Genomic DNA, 19,594 nt, shown 5'->3' with positions numbered 1-19,594 from the left:
GATAGCTGTGGTTTGGAAACTGATGTAGGGTGGTGCCTTGGAGCATTTCACTGTTATTGGGGTGATTATGGGCTGCCAGGGCATCACTCCATTATTGGGGGGATTATGGGGTACCAGGGGGCATCTTTCAGCTTTCAGGGGACAATAGGGTAACATGTGGGTATTGTTTTGTTATTGGGGATGATAATGGGGTGCCAAGGAGCATTGCTGTATTATTGGGGGGATTATAGGGGATGGCAAGGGGCACTCAACGAAGACAGATGGCTTGGTACTTCGGCTGCTCAGCTGGTACTTGGAAGACATGGCTTCTAATCTCTGGTCTGCCGCTGCCTCCCTGTAGGACCTTGGCCTAATCACTTAGTTTCCCCATCTGTACAATGGGGATTGTAGCTCTGCCCTGCTCACCAACAAATTGTGGGGATAAATAGGGTAAAGACTGGGAAGTGCTTGGATACTACTGTAATGGGGGCCAGATAGCACCTTAGAGCTATTAATTTCTCTGTTATTAAGCTGGTTATGGGGAGTTTTCCCTCTTCTGTTATTGGGGTGACACGTTAGAGGGGGAACTAGTAGGAGGGGGGTGAGCTCAGTCCAGCTCATGGAAATCTTTGTCATCTGGCTTGAGATTTAGTTCCCCCAACAGATCAGATCTTTCCATGGAACTTGTCCCTGGGGGCGACTGGGACCGGGTGAAAGTGGAAGATGCAGCTGAGTTGGGGGAGACTGGGCCCCCATTGCCGACAGATGATCACAGTGCATTTCCCCTCCCCATGTCGGGCAGTGCTATCATCTCCTGGTACAGGCAGGGCAGCCTAGGTGCAGAGAAACCACTTGCTCATGGGAGCCTGTGGAAGAACAGGGACTCAAGCCTGGCTTTACTGAATCCTAAGCGTGCACCTTCCCTGCGAGGCATCCGTCGTCCTCTAGACGCCCGTGGCCAACGATTTCCTTTCAATCTCTTTCCCTGCAGTAAAGCCAGTGACTCCGACGACCGTATCCATTGCCACAACTGCCATGGAGCTGCTGGTCATCGTGATGCTGGTAGTCGGGGCAGCCGCAGGTAGGAAAAAGAATCAAGCGAGAAGCCAAAGTTGGGTTGGGTGAGAAGGTTCTGCAGTTTCACCACAGGCCCTTTTTTGACAGTTTTAATCATTTGTATTGAGATAAATCCTAGAAATGCCAGTCATTGACCAACCCCTGCTCTCCTGAGCATGCATACACCAAGCCTGGGAGAATTTTCATGAGAACAGCAAAAGGCACTGCCCTGACCCCAGGGCTATTCCTTTGCAAAATTTCAAGTCCCTGCTCTCAAGGCACTAGAGCACTTCAAAAAGTGGTTGGAGAATTGTTTGAACATTGCAGAAATGACCTATCATTCCCGAACCTCATTCTTGGAAATGGCTGAACTGGATCTTTCCAGAGCACGTTCAGAGAGCAAGTGTGGAAAATCTCAGCCTGAAGAGTTAAAGTTTGGCAAAGCTTTCAGCCACTGAAAACAGGGTTTGATCATGGAAAGTGTTAGGTAACCAACGCCACCTACAATAGATTATCATCCCTGCCTGAGCAAGCTGGTTTGATATGTAAATTTTGCCTACCCAAATATTCAGCTCAAGCAAATTGTACACATCATTAGCGGAGAACACCAGCTGGCCTGCGACTGTCCAATCCAAAAAACAAATAATTATTTCTGCTCCTCCCACCCTAAATAATTGGACTTTAAAAAAAAAAAGTAATTGAAACCTGAAACATTCTGATCTGGAAACGCTGCCGCAATGCTTCATGGGAGTTGTAGTATGGGTGCTTGAGGCTCCCATCCTTCTCTACTGGCAACCTCTTTGGTCGGACTACATCTCCCATGATACACCACTCATGGAGAGGGAAGGTGATGGTATTGTGGGAGTCTCTGGCTGTGATGCATCATGGGAGATTTCAGAGTAACAGCCGTGTTAGTCTGTGTTCGCAAAAAGAAAAGGAGTACTTGTGGCACCTTAGAGACTAACCAATTTATTTGAGCATAAGCTTTCGTGAGCTACAGCTCACTTCATCAGATGCATACTGTGGAAACTGCAGAAGACATTATATACACAGAGACCATGAAACAATACCTCCTCCCACCCCACTCTCCTGCTGGTAATAGCTTATCTAAAGTGATCACTCTCCTTACAATGTGTATGATAATCAAGTTGGGCCATTTCCAGCACAAATCCAGGTTTTCTCACCCTCCGCCCCCCGGCCCAAACTCACTCTCCTGCTGGTAATAGCTTAACCAAAGTGACCACTCTCCTTACAATGTGTATGAAAATCAAGGTGGGCCATTTCCAGCACGAATCCAGGTTTTTTCACCGCCCCCCCCCAAACACACACACACAAACTCACTCTCCTGCTGGTAATAGCTTATCCAAAGTGACCAATGTAGTCCTTCTGTGTTGCATGGCTTATAGAGGAAAATGGGGCACGAAACTGCAGCACCGCAGAAGCATGCCAGCAGCATTTCCAAGTAAAAAAAATCAAAAATTTCCACAGGAATTGAAAAGCTTTGTTTTGTTGAAACCCTGATTGTCCATTAAAACAGTTTCTATCCATCCTTGCTAATGATGCCCCTGGCTAGCTCGTCTGCAGGGATAAGATCCAGGACCCAATGTGTAAAACCACGAGCCTTTCCTCTCTAATGAAAATATCCGGTTTCATGCACCTATAGATTTGTGAGTGCAGCTGGGCAGGAACTAGAATCTTCTGTAAGACATTCTGTGATTTTGAAATTTATTTTCATTCCAAATCAGAACTACACCAACAAATTTTGACATTTTCAGATGAAATTTTCAAAAAAATACTTCTGATCAATTAAAATGTTTAATTTTGATACACTTGAGGTGTTTAGTTCCAATTTTTAATTTGTAAGGAATTAAAATAAATTAAATATGGTTGTAAAATAGCTAAACAAATTGTCATTTCAAAATGAAAATTGAAACGTTCCATTCTGATCATGTCAATTTCTTTCCAAAGGAAATCTCGTTGAAATTGACATGTTCCCCGTGACATGTCTCCATTTTGACAAAATGTTCTGTAGGAAAAACTGTTCCATTGGAAATTTTCCAACCAGCTGTACTCCTGAGCTTCTATCCTCCAGTGTAGCTATTAGGTAGGGACCCTGGGCTAGTGCGGCATGCCTAGATATGCCAATTTTTGTGGGGAAAATCACTTGATGACATCTGTGAGAACACAACGCACTGGATAATAGTGCTGCTGTTGGATGTGGAATGGAAGTGGACCATGAATGGTGAATCTAAAGAACTGAAAAGACTATTGGACTATGCAGCTCAGCTACAATATTCTGCCTTTTTTTTTTTTTTTTTGCAAAATTTGCAAGATGGGCTAGGGCAAAGACTGCAGCTGGAGATATGTATCATTAGCATCCAGCGTCTTCACAGACGCGGTCTCCAAATGCACACCACTTGAGAAAGAAAGTCTGGGAAATCTTACTTGGTCTTGAAGCTTCTCCCAGCTGTGTCTACGGATCTTTCATGATTGAAATAACCTATTTCAAAGCTGAGTGCCATCTCAAATCCCAGCTCAAATCATGTTTCAGAATTATGATTCCACTGTTGAATTTGTATCAGGAAGTCAAATAATTGTAGGATGATGTTTTTTCCAAGATCTAAATGAGACCCATCAAGGCCAGGCTCCAGAAGCCAACTCCAAGGTTAACTTCCACATCAACCTACTCAAATGGTGTGTCATCTCACATGTGGGATATGTGATCAAGTGCAACTGCAGAGATACTGGAGTCCATGATGAATACTCTACATTCTGGATGGAAAACACATTTCATGCCTAAACATTATACCATATTGTCAGGGTTCCGTCCCCACTCTGAACTCTAGGGTACAGATGTGGGGACCCACATGAAAGATCCCCTAAGCTTATTTCTACCAGCTTAGGTTAAAAACTTCCCCAAGGCACAAATCTCTATTTGTCCTTGGACTGAGGTATGCTGTCACCACCAAGTGATTTAGACAAAGAATCAGGGAAAGGACCACTTGGAGTTCCTATTCCCACAAAATATCCCCCCAAGCCATACCCCTTTGCCTCGGGAGGCTTGAAAAATAAACAAGGTGAGCACAAACAAGACCCTTGGGTTTGTAGGACACTAAAAACCCAAAGGTTTCAGAGTAGCAGCCATGTTGGTCTGTATTCACAAAAAGAAAAGGAGGACTTGTGGCACCTTAGAGACTAACCAATTTATTTGAGCATAAGCTTTCATGAGCTACAGCTCACTTCATCGGATGCATAAAGTGGAAAGTAGAGTGAGGAGATTTTATACATACACACAGACCATGAAAAATATACATTGTAAGGAGAGTGATCACTTAAGATGAGCTATTACCAGCAGAAGGGTGGGGTGGGGGGAGAGAAAACCTTTTGAAGTGATAATCAAGGTGGGCCATTTCCAGCACATTTCCAGGAGTTAACAAGAATGTCTGAGGAACAGTGCAGGGGTTGGGAGGGGGGAAGGAATAAACAAGGGGAAATAGTTTCACTTAGTATAATGACTCAACCACTCCTAGTCTCTATTCAAGCCTAAGTTAATTGTATCCAATTTGCAAATTAATTCCAATTCAGCAGTCTCTCGTTGGAGTCTGTTTTCGAAGTTTTTTTGTTGAAGGATAGTCACTTTGAGATCAGAAATCGAGTGTCCAGAGAGATTGAAGTGTTCTCCGACTGGTTTATGAATGTTATAATTCTTGACATCTGATTTGTGTCCATTTATTCTTTTACGTTCTTAAACTATTTCCCCTTGTTTATTCCTCCCTCCCCCCCTCCCCCCCACTGTTCCTCAGGCGTTCTTGTTCACTCCTGGAAATGTGCTGGAAATGGCTCACCTTGATTATCACTTCAAAAGGTTTTCTTTCCCCCCACCCCACTCTCCTGCTGGTAATAGCTCATCTTAAGTGATCACTCTCCTTACAATGTATATTTTTTCATGGTCTGTGTGTATGTATAAAATCTCCTCACTGTACTTTCCACTTTATGCATCCGATGAAGTGAGCTGTAGCTCATGAAAGCTTATGCTCTAATAAATTGGTTAGTCTCTAAGGTGCCACAAGTACTCCTGTTTTTTTTTTTTAAAACACAAACAGATTCTTAAAAAACAGAACTTTATTATAAAGAAAAAAAGTAAAAGAAGCACCTCTGTAAAATCAGGATGGAAGGTAATTTTACAGGACAATCAGATGAAAAACACAGAGGATTTCCCTCTAGGCAAAACTTAAAAGTTACAAAAAACAGGATAAACCTCCATCTAGCACAGGGAAAATTCACAAGCTAAACAAAAGATAAACTAATGCATTTCCTTGCTTTACTTACAATTTTCATAATCCAGATGCTTAGTTCAAGTAGGCCTTTGGGAGATGTATTTTCCCTGTCCTGATTCCTCGCTGACTCGGAGAGAACCAACAAAGAGAACAAAGCAAAAACCTTCCCCCACAGATTTGAAAGTATCTTCTCCCCTTATTGGTCCTTTTGGTCAGGTGCCAACCAGGTTACCTGAGCTTCTTAACCCTTTACAGGTAAGGAGGGATTTTATGATACCCTTAGCTGTATGTTTATGACACATATAAGCCTGCAGTGGTGGATAATGTTCTCCTCAAAGGGAAGCATGTTAAGCTTCCATTTATCCTTAGGGGAAAAAAACAGGATCTTAAATTTCATTCATGAAGGACACATAGGCATGGGAAATTGCCAAAGGAACGAGCAAATCTAAGTCGATGGTGAGTGTATGTTAAAGACTCCCAATCCACAGACGTTCTGAGCATGTTAGACTGGTTCCTTACCAACAGGGAGAAATCAGTAGCAACTCTCGAGATGGAAAGCAGTTTGGGGAGAAGTCATCACGAAAAGATAAATTTCATGACACGAAAGAAAGGAAGGAGTGAGGGCAGCAGACTAAGGAGAATGGACTTCAAAAAAGTAGACTTTAAGAAGCTCAGTGAACTGGTACGTAAGATCCCATGGGAAGAAAATCTAAGGGACGAAGGAGTTCAGGAGACTAGGCTGTTTCTCAAGGAGATAATATTAAAGGCACAATTGCAAAACTATCCCAGTGAGCAGGAAAGATAGAAAGCATAGTAAGGGGCCAATCAGGCTCCATCAGGAGCAATGTAATGACCTGAAAATCAGAAAGGAGTTCTACAAAAAATTGGAAATATTGACAAATTGTTAAGGAGGAGAACAAAAGAATAGCACAAGTATGTAGGGACAAAATCAGCATATTTAAGGCACAAAATGAGTTAGCAAGGGATATAAAAAGCAATAAGAAGAGGTTCTTTAAATAAATTGGGAGCAAGAGAAAGAGGAAGGAAAGTGGAGGTCCTCTACTCAGCAGGGAAGGAGAGCTAGTAACTCATGACATCAAGAAAACTGAGCTGTTTAATGCCTATTTTGCTTCAGTCTTCACTAAAAAGGTTAATGGAGACCAGATACTCAACACAATTAATATTATCAACCGGGGGGAATAAACTCAAGCCAAAACAAGGAAAGAGCAGGTTAAAGAATATTTAGCTAAGTTAGATGTATTCAAGACAGCAGGGCCTGATGAAATTCACCCTTGGATACTTAAGAAATTAGCTAAAGCAATCTCAGAACCACTAGCAATTATCTTTGAGCATTCCTGGAGGACAGGTGAGGTCTCAGGAGCCTGGAGAAGGGCAAACATAATTCCTCTCTTTAAAAAGGGGAACAAAGAGGACCCAGAAAATTCCAGATCAGGCAGCCAAACTTTGATACCTGAAAAGATACTGCAACAAATTATTGAACAATCCATTTGTAAGCCCCTGGAAGACAATAGGGCTATATGGAATAGCCAGCATGGATTTGTCAAAAATGAATTGTGCCAAATTAACCTAATTTCCTTTCTTTAAAAGGGTTACTGGCCTATTAGATGGGAGAAAGTAGTGGATGAACTATATCTTTATTTTAGAAAGGCTTTCAACACAGTCCCCCATGACATCCCCATAAGCAAGCTAGGACAATGTGGTCTAGATGAAATTACTAGAAGGTGGGTGTGCAACTGGTTGAAAGACCATACTCAAAGAGTAGTTATCAATGGTTCACTGTCAAACTGGGTGGGTGTATCTAGCCATGTCCCACAGGGCTCAGTCCTGGGTCTGGTACTATTCAATATTTTAATTAATGATTTGGATAATGAGTGGAGAGTATGCTGATAAATTTATGGGTGACACCAAGCTGGGAGGGGTTGCAAGCACTTTGGAGGACAGGATTAGATTTCAAAATGACCTTGACATATTGGAGAATTGGTCTGAAATTCATATGAAATTCAGTAAAGGCAACTGCAAAGTACTTCACTTCAGAAGGAAAAATCAAATGCGCAAAATGGGGAATAACTGGCTAGGTGGCAGCACTGCTGAAAAGGACCGGGGGGGTGACAGTGGATCACTAATGGAATACGAGTCAGCAGTGTGATGCAGCTATGAAAAAGCCCAATGTCATTCTGGGGTGTATTAACAGGGGAGAGCCATATGAAAGACATGGGAGGTAATTGTTCCACTCTACTTGGCACTGGTGAGGCCTCAGTTGGAGAAATGTGTCCACTTCTGGGCAACCACACTTTAGTAAAAACGTGGACAAATTGAAGAGAGTCCGGAGGAGAGCAACAACAATGATCAGAGGTTTAGGAAACCTGACCTGTGAGAAAAGGTTAAAATAACTGGGCATGTTTAGTCTTGAGAAAGGAAGACTGAGGTCGGACCTAAGAACAATCTTCACACATGTTCAAGGCTGTTATCAAGAGGCCGGTGATCAATTGATCTCCATGTCTGCTGAAGGAAGGACAAGAAGCAATGGGCTTAATCTGCAGCAAAGCCAGATTTAGGGTAGATATTAGGAAAAACTTCCTAACTCTCAGGATAGTTAAGCTCTGGAATCAGCTTCCAAGGAACCCCCATCATTGGAAGTTTCTAAGACCAGGTTGGACAAACACCTGTCAGGGATGGTCTAGGTTTTTTGTGGGGGTCCTGCCACAGTGCAGGGGATTGGACTTGACAACCTCTGGAGATCCCTTCCAGTCCCATATATCTATGACATTGCGATCTTCTCAAAACCAAAAGGTTCTGATCAACCTGAAATGGGTTCCCCCCCCCGGGACTAGAATTTGTTTCATGGGAAATATTGGAGGCATACTTGGCCCCTATCCCTGACAGCTGAAGCTGCCACCTCCTCAGCCGGGCTTTCGCTCAGGCAGCGATCCGGAGTGGCTGGCATGAGAAGCAGCTGGTCCCGCCCCTTCCGCTCCCCACCCAGGATGGGGGCCGAGCATGCAGGGGGCAGGAGCATCGGGGAAGAACGGAGCCTCTCTCCCTCCCTCCTGGCAGGCCAAGCAGAAATCTTGGGGGGAGGGCACTTGACCCCGCATGCCCCCCTACATGTTGCCTATGAATTCATCCCTATCTCTACTGCAAATACCTCTCTGGGTACAACCTCGGATCGCCTTGGGCGAGTGTGCGAGTGGCGGCTCATGGTCATCCTGCCAAGGGCCAATCCGTAGGGACATGGCTGCTGCCCACCCCACCCCCTGCCCTGCTTCCAGCTGATGTTTGCCACTCTCCAATGCAGCCCCAGACCCCCAGGGACACCGGATCGTTGGAGGGAGAGACTGCATCACTGGCTCCCGTCCCTACCAGGTGGCTCTCCTGAGGAATGGCCGCATCTACTGTGGCGGGAGCCTGATAGCCCCGAAGTGGGTGCTGACTGCTGCACACTGCCGCTTACGGAGCATGTAAGTCAGTGCGGGGGTGGAGGGAGAGAGGGTGATGCATGGGAATAACGCACGGCCCCAGTCCTTATCTTCCTTCTTAGTGTCCCCCATCTGTACCCAGGTCTCCCTCTGCACCCCCGAATCCCCAGCCCCATCCTCCTCTCTTTTTTTCCCAGCCCACAAATCGTTTTTGTGGCTCTTCTCTGCACCCTCTCCGGTTTTCCAGCATCCTTGTTCAGATGTGCCCACCCCAGCACGGACGCAGCACGCCAGCATCGGTCTCCCCAGCGGCCTGTGCAGAGGGAAACCCGCCTCCACGCTCGCCAGTGTTAGGCCTTGCAGCATCCCACCGGCGGCTCGTGGGCAAATGCTCTAGGAGCTGATGGACTGGAGCGGAGCTCCGGGAAATATTTTCCCTTGACTGCAGCCTGATGCTCTTGGTTCTCAACTTGGGGGGTCTGCAGCCCGCTGCTGGTTTCACGGGGTCTGCGGGGCCCTGTGGCTGAAGCCCTGAGCCCTGTCGCACCCCGTAGGGCTGAAGCCCTGAACCCTGGCACATCCTGCAGGGCTAAAGCCCCAAGTCTCCCTGTGATGCTCCCCCCTCCCCAGGGTGCAAACTGGAACTGGGGTACTGCTGAGCCCTCTGTTTTACCAGTCTGGGTTCCCTCTCACACTGTGATGTTGTGACAAGCTGCAAAGCCCTCCAGGCTTGCCCTCACACCAACATCCACAGGCAGGGGTCACACCGATGCTTCCCTGAGTCATAGCAGGGGCCATTAGCCATATCCTAGCTAGAACATCTTCAGGAAGGACCACCAAGTGTGGATAGGCTACTTCCATGGTCCATTGTGAGATACGCATTCTTTGATGGGCCACTCAACTTGAATAGTCCCTTCACAATGTGCTGGCCAGACTAGAAGCAAACTGCCTTGAGGGTGTTACCCCAGGAGCAAACACATTTGAAATACAGATACATAGTCAATATTCATAACTCCAGATACAAAAATGATACATGCCTACAAACAGGATAATCATATTTAGCAAAAAGAAAAAAGAAAAGGAGTACTTGTGGCACCTTAGAGACTAACCAGTTTATTTGAGCATGAGCTTTCGTGAGCTACAGCTCACTTCATCGGATGCATAGCATATCGTGGAAACTGCAGAAGACATTATATACACACAGAGACCATGAAACAAAACTTCCTCCCACCCCACTGTCCTGCTGGTAACAGCTTATCTAAAGTGATCATCAGATAAGATAATCAACAGATCAACAGATAAGCTGTTACCAGCAGGACAGTGGGGTGGGAGGAAGTTTTGTTTCATGGTCTCTGTGTGTATATAATGTCTTCTGCAGTTTCCACGATATGCTATGCATCCGATGAAGTGAGCTGTAGCTCACGAAAGCTCATGCTCAAATAAACTGGTTAGTCTCTAAGGTGCCACAAGTACTCCTTTTCTTTTTTCTTTTTACGAATACAGACTAACACGGCTGTTACTCTGAAACCTGATATTTAGCAAAGCGTACATTTTCCATGGATGCCGCACATGACATATGTGGTACAAGATGCATCATAATTATGTCATACCCATATCATAATCATATCACTATGATGACTGTAGGGTGCAGAGTGTCACACACCCCACCCTGCAGCTGAAGACTGGAGCCCTGAATGGAGAGGGGTGGGGGGGCTCCGGAAAATACTCAGTGAGAATTTAATCCCTGGAATGAATCCCTGGTGTTCTGCAGAAGGAGAGTGGCCAAAAAATTGAAAGCAATTCAGGCTGCTTTTTTAGAGCTCTGTAATTGCTGCAAATCCTGCAGATAGATCTGTCCTTCCCCTCCCCTCCTTTTCTCCTAACTCTCTTTGTGTGTTAGGATGAAGCTGGTATCTTTGTTGTGTAAGCAGAGTCAGGTTGAGCTCTACCCTGACATCTGGAGGGGAGTTGTGGAAAAGGACTTCAGGAGCTGATCTCGTTGGCATGAGCACACCCACCCCACCTAGCATGCTGGGACTGCTTGCCCAAATGGTCACTTTGGCTGCTGTGGGATCCCCAGTCTCTTTGTTATTGGGGCAGGAGTAATAAAGCGTTGTTATTCTGGTTAAGTGAATCAAGGACAGTAGAACTCTACCTGGCATTTTATGACGGAGGGACTTGCCCTCGACTAAGTAGCATTCGGGCCAGGAATCCATAAACTGAGAAATATTTCTTCCCAGAATACTCGAGCAACAGTGGTGGCCCTCTGATCATGTGTGGGACTTTGAGAGTTTGAGAGTCTAAGACAATGCCTTATCACCCACAAGGTGATCCTTCTACTGTCCTTGATTCACATAACCAGGATAACAACCCTTTATTACTCCTGCCCCAATAACAAAGAGAATGGGGATCCCACAGCAGCCAAAGTGACCATATGGGCAAGCAGTCCCAGCATGCTAGGCGGGGTGGGTGTGCTCATGCCAACGAGATCAGCCCCTGAAGTCCTTTTCCACAACTCACCACCAGATGTCAGGGTAGAGCTCAACCTGACTCTGCTTACAGTTGTATTTGGAAAACGAATTAAAACATATAAATAATACGTTAAAAATTGCATTATCTCATGTCGACATTTTCAAAACGTTTCCATTTTCAATTTGAGACTTTTTCTTTCAAACTGCCCTGTTAGTTTATTTTCAGAAATGTCTCGTGATGATTGAAATGAAATTTTCTCCCACGACTTTTTGATTCACTGGAAAATTCGAAACTCTTTGACCCAGATTTACTCTTTGCAGTTCTCAGTGCTCCCGCACATTGGTTTAACTTGGTATGAGCACGCCACAGTAACACCAGGACAAGGCAAAAGTAAAAATAACCATGTTAAGTGGGTCCCAAAAGTAGGATGAGCAGATAGCAAGTGTGAAAAACCAGGACACTTTTGTTCAGGGAGGGAGGTAAAGTTGCACAAACCTTTTATATTGGGACGATCTCGACATTATTGGAACAACTGGTCAGCCCCACTCAAAAGCCAAAGACAAGGAATTCACGATCTTTGGTGAAAACTGCAGCTTTGATAACATCAAAATGTCCCACAAATTCAGAACGAGTTTACCAAATTGTTCATTTCAGCGTGTAAAACCAGGTGCAAGAAATAGTAGTGTCAGCGACAGTGGAGAAGAATGTGTGGAAGCTCACTATTCAGATGGAGAAAACTAACAAAGTGTGCTGTGTACATGTGGCATGAGAACAAAGCATGAGATGTACAGGAATTGGGCCTGAAAATAACCGGACCAACCATAAAGTGCATGATATGTAAAATGGAGGATGCATGCATCAGAATAGGGTTAAACTGGTATTTCATGTAACCAATACTTGTATTCTCTGGATCTGTGGTATGCCCTGTACTCCCCTCCCCGCCCTTGACACAGGACTCTGACCAACTCTGTGAAGTCTAAGTGTATGCCAAGAAAAACACGAGATTGGACGAGATTGGAGTGAAACCGAGTTCTTGGTGAACAAAGTTGATGAGATCTCGGAGACTACCCCAACATCGAAAAATCCATTATTGGCCCAATTCTAGTTGCTTGCCCGATATGACCTTTGAATTGCCGCCCACTGATCTCTTCCTCTGTCCTCTCTCCATGCAGCTCCCTGCAGGTGCATCTGGGGGATTATAATCTACGAGTGAACGAAGGCACAGAACAGATACGAAGAATCCGCAGCTTCTTCGTGCATCCAGAGTATAACTTCCGCCGACATGACAACGACTTCATGCTTCTGGAGCTGGATGAGCCCGCTCAACTCAATCGCTACGTGAACACGATCAACCTGGCTACCCGTTGTGCCTCTCCTGGAACACGATGCGTCGTGTCAGGATGGGGCACTATCAGGTCCCCCCAAAGTATGGCGTCCTGGGGTGTAGCGGGGAGGGGTTGAGGTTGGGCTCAGCTTGGTGAGGGGGTGGAAGCTCTTTAAGAAGACCTCGTTGATGGGCTGTCAAGGGTTCTTGGCTTCTCCTGGGAGAAATTTTTCAACAGAAATGATTTGTAGTGAGAAATACAGCTTCGACGCCACCAAACTGTCCCACACAGGGGGGAGGCATAGCTCAGTGGTTTGAGCATTGGCCTGCTAAACCCAGGGTTGTGAGTTCAACCCTTGAGGGGGCCATTTGGGATCTGGGGCATAAATTGTGGATTGGTCCTGCTTTGAGCAGGGGGTTGGACTGGATGACCTCCTGAGGTCCCTTCTAACCCTGATATTCTATGATTCTTTTCAGAAAAAAATATTCTGAAAATAGTCAAAACTTTGCATTTGAAAACACGGGGACACAATGGCTTGGGTTTCTTTCTATTCAAAATGTTGCCTTCAGATGTTTCCTTTTGTTTTCAAAACAATGTAAAAACATTACAGACGTGCTTCAGATCACAATGAAATATAATATAACATGAAATACTGGATTTAAATAGAAGGATTTGTTTGACCTGAGATGAGGATTTTTTTCTGGCTTTTCTGTTCGTCAAAAATTTCCCTTTTTGGAAAAGGAATGTGGCCAGATCCCAGCAGGGGTCAATCGGCCGTCGCTCCGTGGAGTCAATGGGGCCAGATCCCAATTGGGGTCAATCGGCTGTCGCTCCATTCGAGTGAATGGGGCCAGATCCCAGCGGGGGTCAGTCAGCCGTCGCTCCGTGGAGTCAATGGGGCCAGATCCCAGCAGGGGTCAATCGGCCGTCGCTCCGTGGAGTCAATGGGGCCAGATCCCAGCAGGGGTCAATCGGCCGTCGCTCCATTGGAGTCACTGGGTCTATGCCAGTTTACATCAGTTGAGGGTCTTACCCTAAGTTTTCTTCGCTTGCACTATGTACCCTACCCATGAACTGCTGTTTTTCTGTCGTTGCCCAGATTTGTTCCCAGACATCATGCGGTGTGCAGATGTCTCTAGCGTCAGCCAGGCCAGGTGCCAGGAAGGCTACGGGGCCAAAATCACGGAGAACATGCTCTGTGCTGGTGTGGAACAGGGCGGCATAGACTCGTGCCAGGTAAGGGGGCATCCCGGAGAGCGGGGTCGGTGCTGGGTGTCGGAGCTCACACAGCTCAATACTCTTTATCCCCTACGACCTGCAAACCCTTCTCAGCCTGCTCCTGAGGGGCCGTCGTCACTCAGGCCCTGGCCCCAGCCAGCCTTCGTGCCCCATGAAAGAGCAGCCGATCTGCCCTCCGGCCGCACCGAGCCCTAAGGGCTGGGCTTCATCCAGCCCCTGGGCCTGTCTGATCCCCAGCGCAGGTGTAAGAAGCTCGGACCACCCGAACCCATTTCTGCTCTTAAACCCTTCCTGTGTCTGGGTGTGTCCCTGCCGCCCCCTGCTGGAGGGGATGGGCCCTGCTCTGTGTGTGTGTCTCTGGGTGTGTCCCTGCCGCCCCCTGCTGGAGGGGATGGGCCCTGCTCTGTGTGTGTGTGTGGGCGCTGGGGGCATGGCTGTGTTTTGCTGATTGCACCATGTTGTCTCCGCAGGGGGATTCAGGAGGCCCACTGGTCTGCAACGGGCAGCTGCAAGGCGTGGTCTCCTGGGGGTCGTCTGTCTGTGCCCTGCCGGGACGGCCCGGGGTCTACGCCAATGTCTGCAAAGCTGTCCAGTGGGTGAGGAACACCATAGGGAGGAGGTGCCCCATATTGGACTGAGAGCTCACAGCACGTCCCGCCTGCCACAATAATCCACCAAACACACGCCCCGGCCATGCCTCTCCTCATCCCGCCGCGGCACCCAGGGGGTGCTGATCTGGGTCAGACTAGGATGGGGGCACTGTGGTGGGACCAGCTCAAAGCAGCCAGTGGTTATGAGCCAGGCCTAACCAAATCCTGAGACTGGGTTAAAAACGTGGGACTGGTTCAAAAATCATGAATCAGCCTGAAGATTGTGAGATTGCTTTAAAAATCACGAGATCAGCATTAAATGACTGAGACTGCGTTAATAGATCACGAGATTGGCTGAAAAGTCACGAATCAGCCTGAAGTTCACAGGAGTGCGTCAAAAATCGAGAGGTTGGCTTTCAAAATCGTGAGATTGGATTAAAAATTATGAGCCGGGTTTTTAAATGCCCTAAATCGTGCCCAGGTCTTCGATCTGGTCTCTTGCCTTGGTGCGGGTGGCGCATGCGGCTATAACTGCTCGGACGTCACCAAGTCTGAGGGCCCGTGGCGGTCGAGCTTCATCGTGAAGTGCTACAGCAACATAGCTCGAGCAACGGCACGTCTGTAGCGTAGACAAGCCCTGGGGGTTCATGTTCGGCTGATTATCCACCACAGCCCCCACATCTTTCTGAGAGTCACTGCTTCTCCGGGTGGAGTCCCCCATCCTCTATGTCGGGCGGCCATTCTGTGTTCTGAGACAGACGCCATTTACATCCCCACCAGACTCAGGGGAAACCTGCAAGACCTGGCAGTGGTGAGACGCAGCGACCCAAATCTCCCATGAATTTATGACACGTCTCATGCGGGTGGGCTTGTTTCTTAAAGCCTCGCGTTCCTGAGTCACGTGACTCTGCGAGAATCTGAGCTTTTATTGAAAAAAGTCACTTTCTAGACCTAGGCTTTGGGGAAGGAAAGCTGGGGAACTGACCCTTAGAGGCTCCAAAAACAGTGAATAAACAAACCCTAGTGTTTTGTTTTTCACCTCTTGTGATTTTTTTAAGCCAATCTCACAATTTTGCATGGGTCCAGACTTGCCAATTTTGAACTCTTTGGGTAAGAGATACAGTGGAGTCGCATATTACACGGGGGTTAGGTTCTAAAATCAGCGTGTAAGGCGAAAATCGCGTAAAGTCAAAATTACCCTTGAAAATCCCTTAAATCGCCCATAAAGTACTTTATACTGTACATGGTTTTGTGTCTACAACCCTGTACAGTAATATATATAAATGTATAATGTATACAGTAATGTGCAGTATATAATAAAGAGTACATATATATATCTGTATGTATATATATATATCTTCTTACTATATGTTCCATTCTATGCATCCGACGAAGTGAGCTGTAGCCCACGAAAGCTTATGCTCTAATAAATTTGTTAGTCTCTAAGGTGCCACAAGTCCTCCTGTTCTTTTTTGCGGATACAGACTAACACGCCTGCTACTCTGAAATCTGATCATCTCAATTTCTTTGCAAACAAAATGTTGTTGAAATCAACACATTCCCTGTGAAACGTTTCCATTTCAACAAAATGTCGTTTTCTGAAGGAAAATTCTTCCACTGGACATTTTCCAACCAGCTGTACCCCTGAGCTTATGCCTGTGGTGTAGCTATTAGATAGAGACCCTGTGCTAGTGTGACATGCACTAGATATGCCAACTGTCTTGGGGGAAATTGATTGACAACATCTCTGATAACACAACCCTTGGGATAATATTGCTGCTGCTGGATGATGAAGGGAAACGGGCCATGGAGGATGAATCTGAACTGAAAACAGTTTGGCCTGTGTTTATCAACTACAATATTTACTCCTGGGGGAATTCTACACCAAAAAAAAAAAATAAATAAAAATTCTGCACCAAAAATTAAAAATTCTGCACACAATATTTTAAAATTCTGCATATTTTATTTGTCAAAATTACACAATATAATCACATCAGTTTCAATTATTTTGGTAATTTATTTCAAAATACCTGTCAGCAAGTATGTCTGTAACAAAACAGACAATAAAAAAGATTCAGGAAATTTTTTTTTTGTCAAATAGATTCTTTCCAAGCCATATAAATACAGATCTTTGAGTAATTCATTTAAACTACAATATAGAACCATATTTCCTGCCCCCCCCCCCACTCAGAAGCAGTGCAAAGGCTTGGGGGAGTCAGGGATAACGGAGGAACTGAAGCAGAGGGAAGGAGCCTGCAAGTGAACCTGTAAGGCAGCGTTTCCCAAATTGTGTTCCGCACGATGTGAATAGGGGTTCCGTGAAAGAATCGTAATGAAAAAAAAGGGTCTTGCACTTGATTTTTGTTCTACTCTTAGATGCACTTTCCAGTTAGAAATTGCTAGTTCAAGATATTTTAAATTTCTATTTCTATATTTTGCAAAATATAATTTTACAGTACTGTATTTTTAATTACGGGGGTTATTACAGGGAGTCGTCAGGGCTTGACGTCAGCCCAGGAGACGGAGGTGACGGAGAGCTTGGGTGACAGAGAGCGAGTCGTAGATGAAGTGGTTGGCTCTGGTTCAGCTCGAGAAGTTGATCACGTAGGCTCATTTGTTGCTGGTTGTTTTTCCTTGAAAAACATGGTGATCAGCAACTGTCGCTGTTGTCTCTTGAGCTGGTCAAACATTTCTTGATATGGTCTCAAATCGCCCGTAATACTACGTGTGATTTGGAGGCTTCGTTCCACAGAGGGATCGTATTCAGAAATTAAATCATTCAAGTGTTTCGCTGCTTGGAACACTTCAGCAAATTTATGAAGGTTCCAACTTGCTGGCTCTTCCTGTTTGTTGTCATCTTCTTCGTCTTCTGTAGGCGATTTTATCAGTTCCTCTAACTCTTCCTTAGTCAATGTTTCTCTATGGCTCTCAATTAATTCTTCAATTTCTTCCTCAAGGGTGTCGACGAAGCCATCACCACCCACTTGCCTGGCCACCTGAACAATGCGTTTCACTTCTTTGTCAATGGTCGGGAAACCCTTAAAATCATTCACACATTCTTTCCATAGGTTTCGCCAACATGCATTGACTGTTTCAGGCTTGATTGCATCCATTGCCTGTTTAATATAAGTGATGCAATCGGCAGTGTTGAAAGACTTCCAACACTCCATCACATTAAGATTGGGATCAGCATCCATAGCGCTACGTATCCGTGAGAACATAAGCCTTGTGTACGTGGCCTTGAAACAGCGAATCAGGCCTTGGTCGAGAGGTTGGAGGATGGAGGTGGTATTGGGGAGGAGAAAGACGACTTCAATGTCGTTATGCCCAAACCGGAGTGCCGCAGGGTGGCCAGGAGCATTGTCTACGATCAGCAACACTTTAAAGTCAAGTCCTTCCTCTTGGAGGTTCCGCGTGACCTCCGGAATGAAACACTTGTGGAACCAATCCAGAAATAATGCTGCCCTCACCCAAGCCTTTTTATTTGATTGCCAGAACACAGGCAGGAGATCTTTGCTCTTGCCTTTTAGGTCACAGGGATTTGCAGCCCTGCAGAGCAAGCCCGGCTTTATTAAATGCCCAGCTGCATTGCCACAAAACAACACAGTCACACGGTCTTCAGCTGCTTTGAAGCCAGGGGCTTGTCTTCTGATTTCGAAGAGACAATTTCTCTCAATGTCTATGATGGCAGATGAAGGGTATAGTAGGATGGCAATCTCCTCTCACCTCGGTTTCCTGGCATTTGGATGAAGACCCTCATTCTGCCAAGCACCGCGTGGACCCTGGTGTGCAAGGGCATCTCCACACAGGGGCACTGGACAAAGCAGGGCCAAGGGGCCATGGCCCTCCCTGTTTTTATTGCCATTGTGGGGCATTTTCCCGGTTTATACAGGACCCCGGTGAGATGGGCTAGTGAAAGGATCTGAGTCCTCGCTCCCACTTCCTTTCCCCAGAGGCCTGCCTGACCTCCACGGCTCCCCTTCCATCTCCTGTGTGGCAGAGTCCTCGTAACCCCGACAGGGCTGGGCCCAGGATTCCTGGGGGGGCTCCACCCCCCACCTTGTCGTGGTCACTTAGGGCAGGGGCCAGGGTGTCCTCACTCTGGGGTGCTCTCTGCACACTGGATGCTTCCCTGACCCCCTGATTATTACATACAGGTCAAAGCAAAGACTATTTATTAAACAGCAACCAATTAAAAAAATTAAGGGAAAAATGGGAAAGGTGAAAGAAAAACCCGTCACGCCACTCTGTGGCACAGGGACGTCACAGCCAGCCTCTCTGGGGTGTCAGGGCAGTTCAGCCTGTTCCTCACACGTCCCAGGCCTCCTGCCCAGGCCCTGGCTGTGCTGATGCTGTGGGTCGGACACTTGCTCTGACGGTGGCCACACGCCCTCAGGCTCTGGGTGGCAGGACCCTTCTTCCCAGTGTCAGCCCCCCCGTCGAGGTTACGATCCCCCTCCCAGTCTGGCCTCTTGACTGGGGGCGTCTCCCTGTGCTGGGCCCGCTGCCCAGGGTCCCCCTCGCGCTCCCCAGCTGCTCATTGCACCTGGCTCCGGACGGCTCCAGCTCCAGCTCCACAATGCCTCAGCTCGACTCTGCCTCAGCATGGCTGCTGCTGCTGCTCTGCTGCCAGCCTCCTGGGCTGCTTTTCTGGCCCCTCTGGCTCTGGTTCCTGCACCTCTCTTCCCAGCACTGACCTGCTCCCTGGGCTGCTTCTCTGCTTCTGTGGCCGGCGCGGCCCTGCTCCCCAGCTCAGCTAGGGCCTCTGCTCTCCGCTTAGCTCAGCCCCACTCTGTCTGACCCAGGCAATTCCAGCTCACAGGGAGGGTGGGACCCTCCTGACTCCCTCATTGGCCTGTCAATCTCAGGGTCCTGATTTCGATCAACCCTTCCCCTTCCTTTTGGTCCTGGGAGCTAGCCAACCAAAATCCCTACTGAGTTTTAGTAAGGGGCCAACAGTCCCCTTACACCAGGAAGAGGAAGAGGACGAAGAAGGCACACACTCCACAGCAGGGTGGAAGGTTCAGGGAGTCACTTTCGGCAATGGAGAAGGTGCCGTTCCAAGGGCTAATTCCTGTCGGGATCCCCAGCACAGGACAGAGTCAGGAACAAAGTTTTGTTCCTGCAACTCCCCCAGATAAAACCTACTGGAGCATGAGGGCGGAGGGAGTCGCCTGCATGCTGACATGTTGGGCAGCTCCCAAGATATGGCAATCACA

At 46.9% G+C, this 19,594-nt stretch overlaps 1 protein-coding gene across 1 annotated transcript; it reads left to right on the top strand.

Annotated features, from left to right (window-relative positions):
* Positions 1 to 1,014: 1,014 nt before the first annotated feature.
* On the top strand, positions 1,015 to 14,423 carry LOC141977025 (trypsin-3-like). The gene is made up of 5 exons (XM_074938232.1): positions 1,015 to 1,060; positions 8,629 to 8,791; positions 12,394 to 12,647; positions 13,646 to 13,782; positions 14,256 to 14,423. The coding sequence occupies exons 1-5, from the start codon at positions 1,015 to 1,017 to the stop codon at positions 14,421 to 14,423; spliced, it is 768 nt and encodes a 255-aa protein (XP_074794333.1).
* The last annotated feature ends 5,171 nt before the right edge of the window (positions 14,424 to 19,594 follow it).

Source organism: Natator depressus, chromosome 24 (genome assembly GCF_965152275.1).
Source record: "Natator depressus isolate rNatDep1 chromosome 24, rNatDep2.hap1, whole genome shotgun sequence".
Taxonomy (NCBI): Eukaryota; Metazoa; Chordata; order Testudines; family Cheloniidae; genus Natator; species Natator depressus.
Note: the sequence above shows the minus strand (reverse complement) of the source record. Positions and strands in the feature narration are given on the sequence as shown.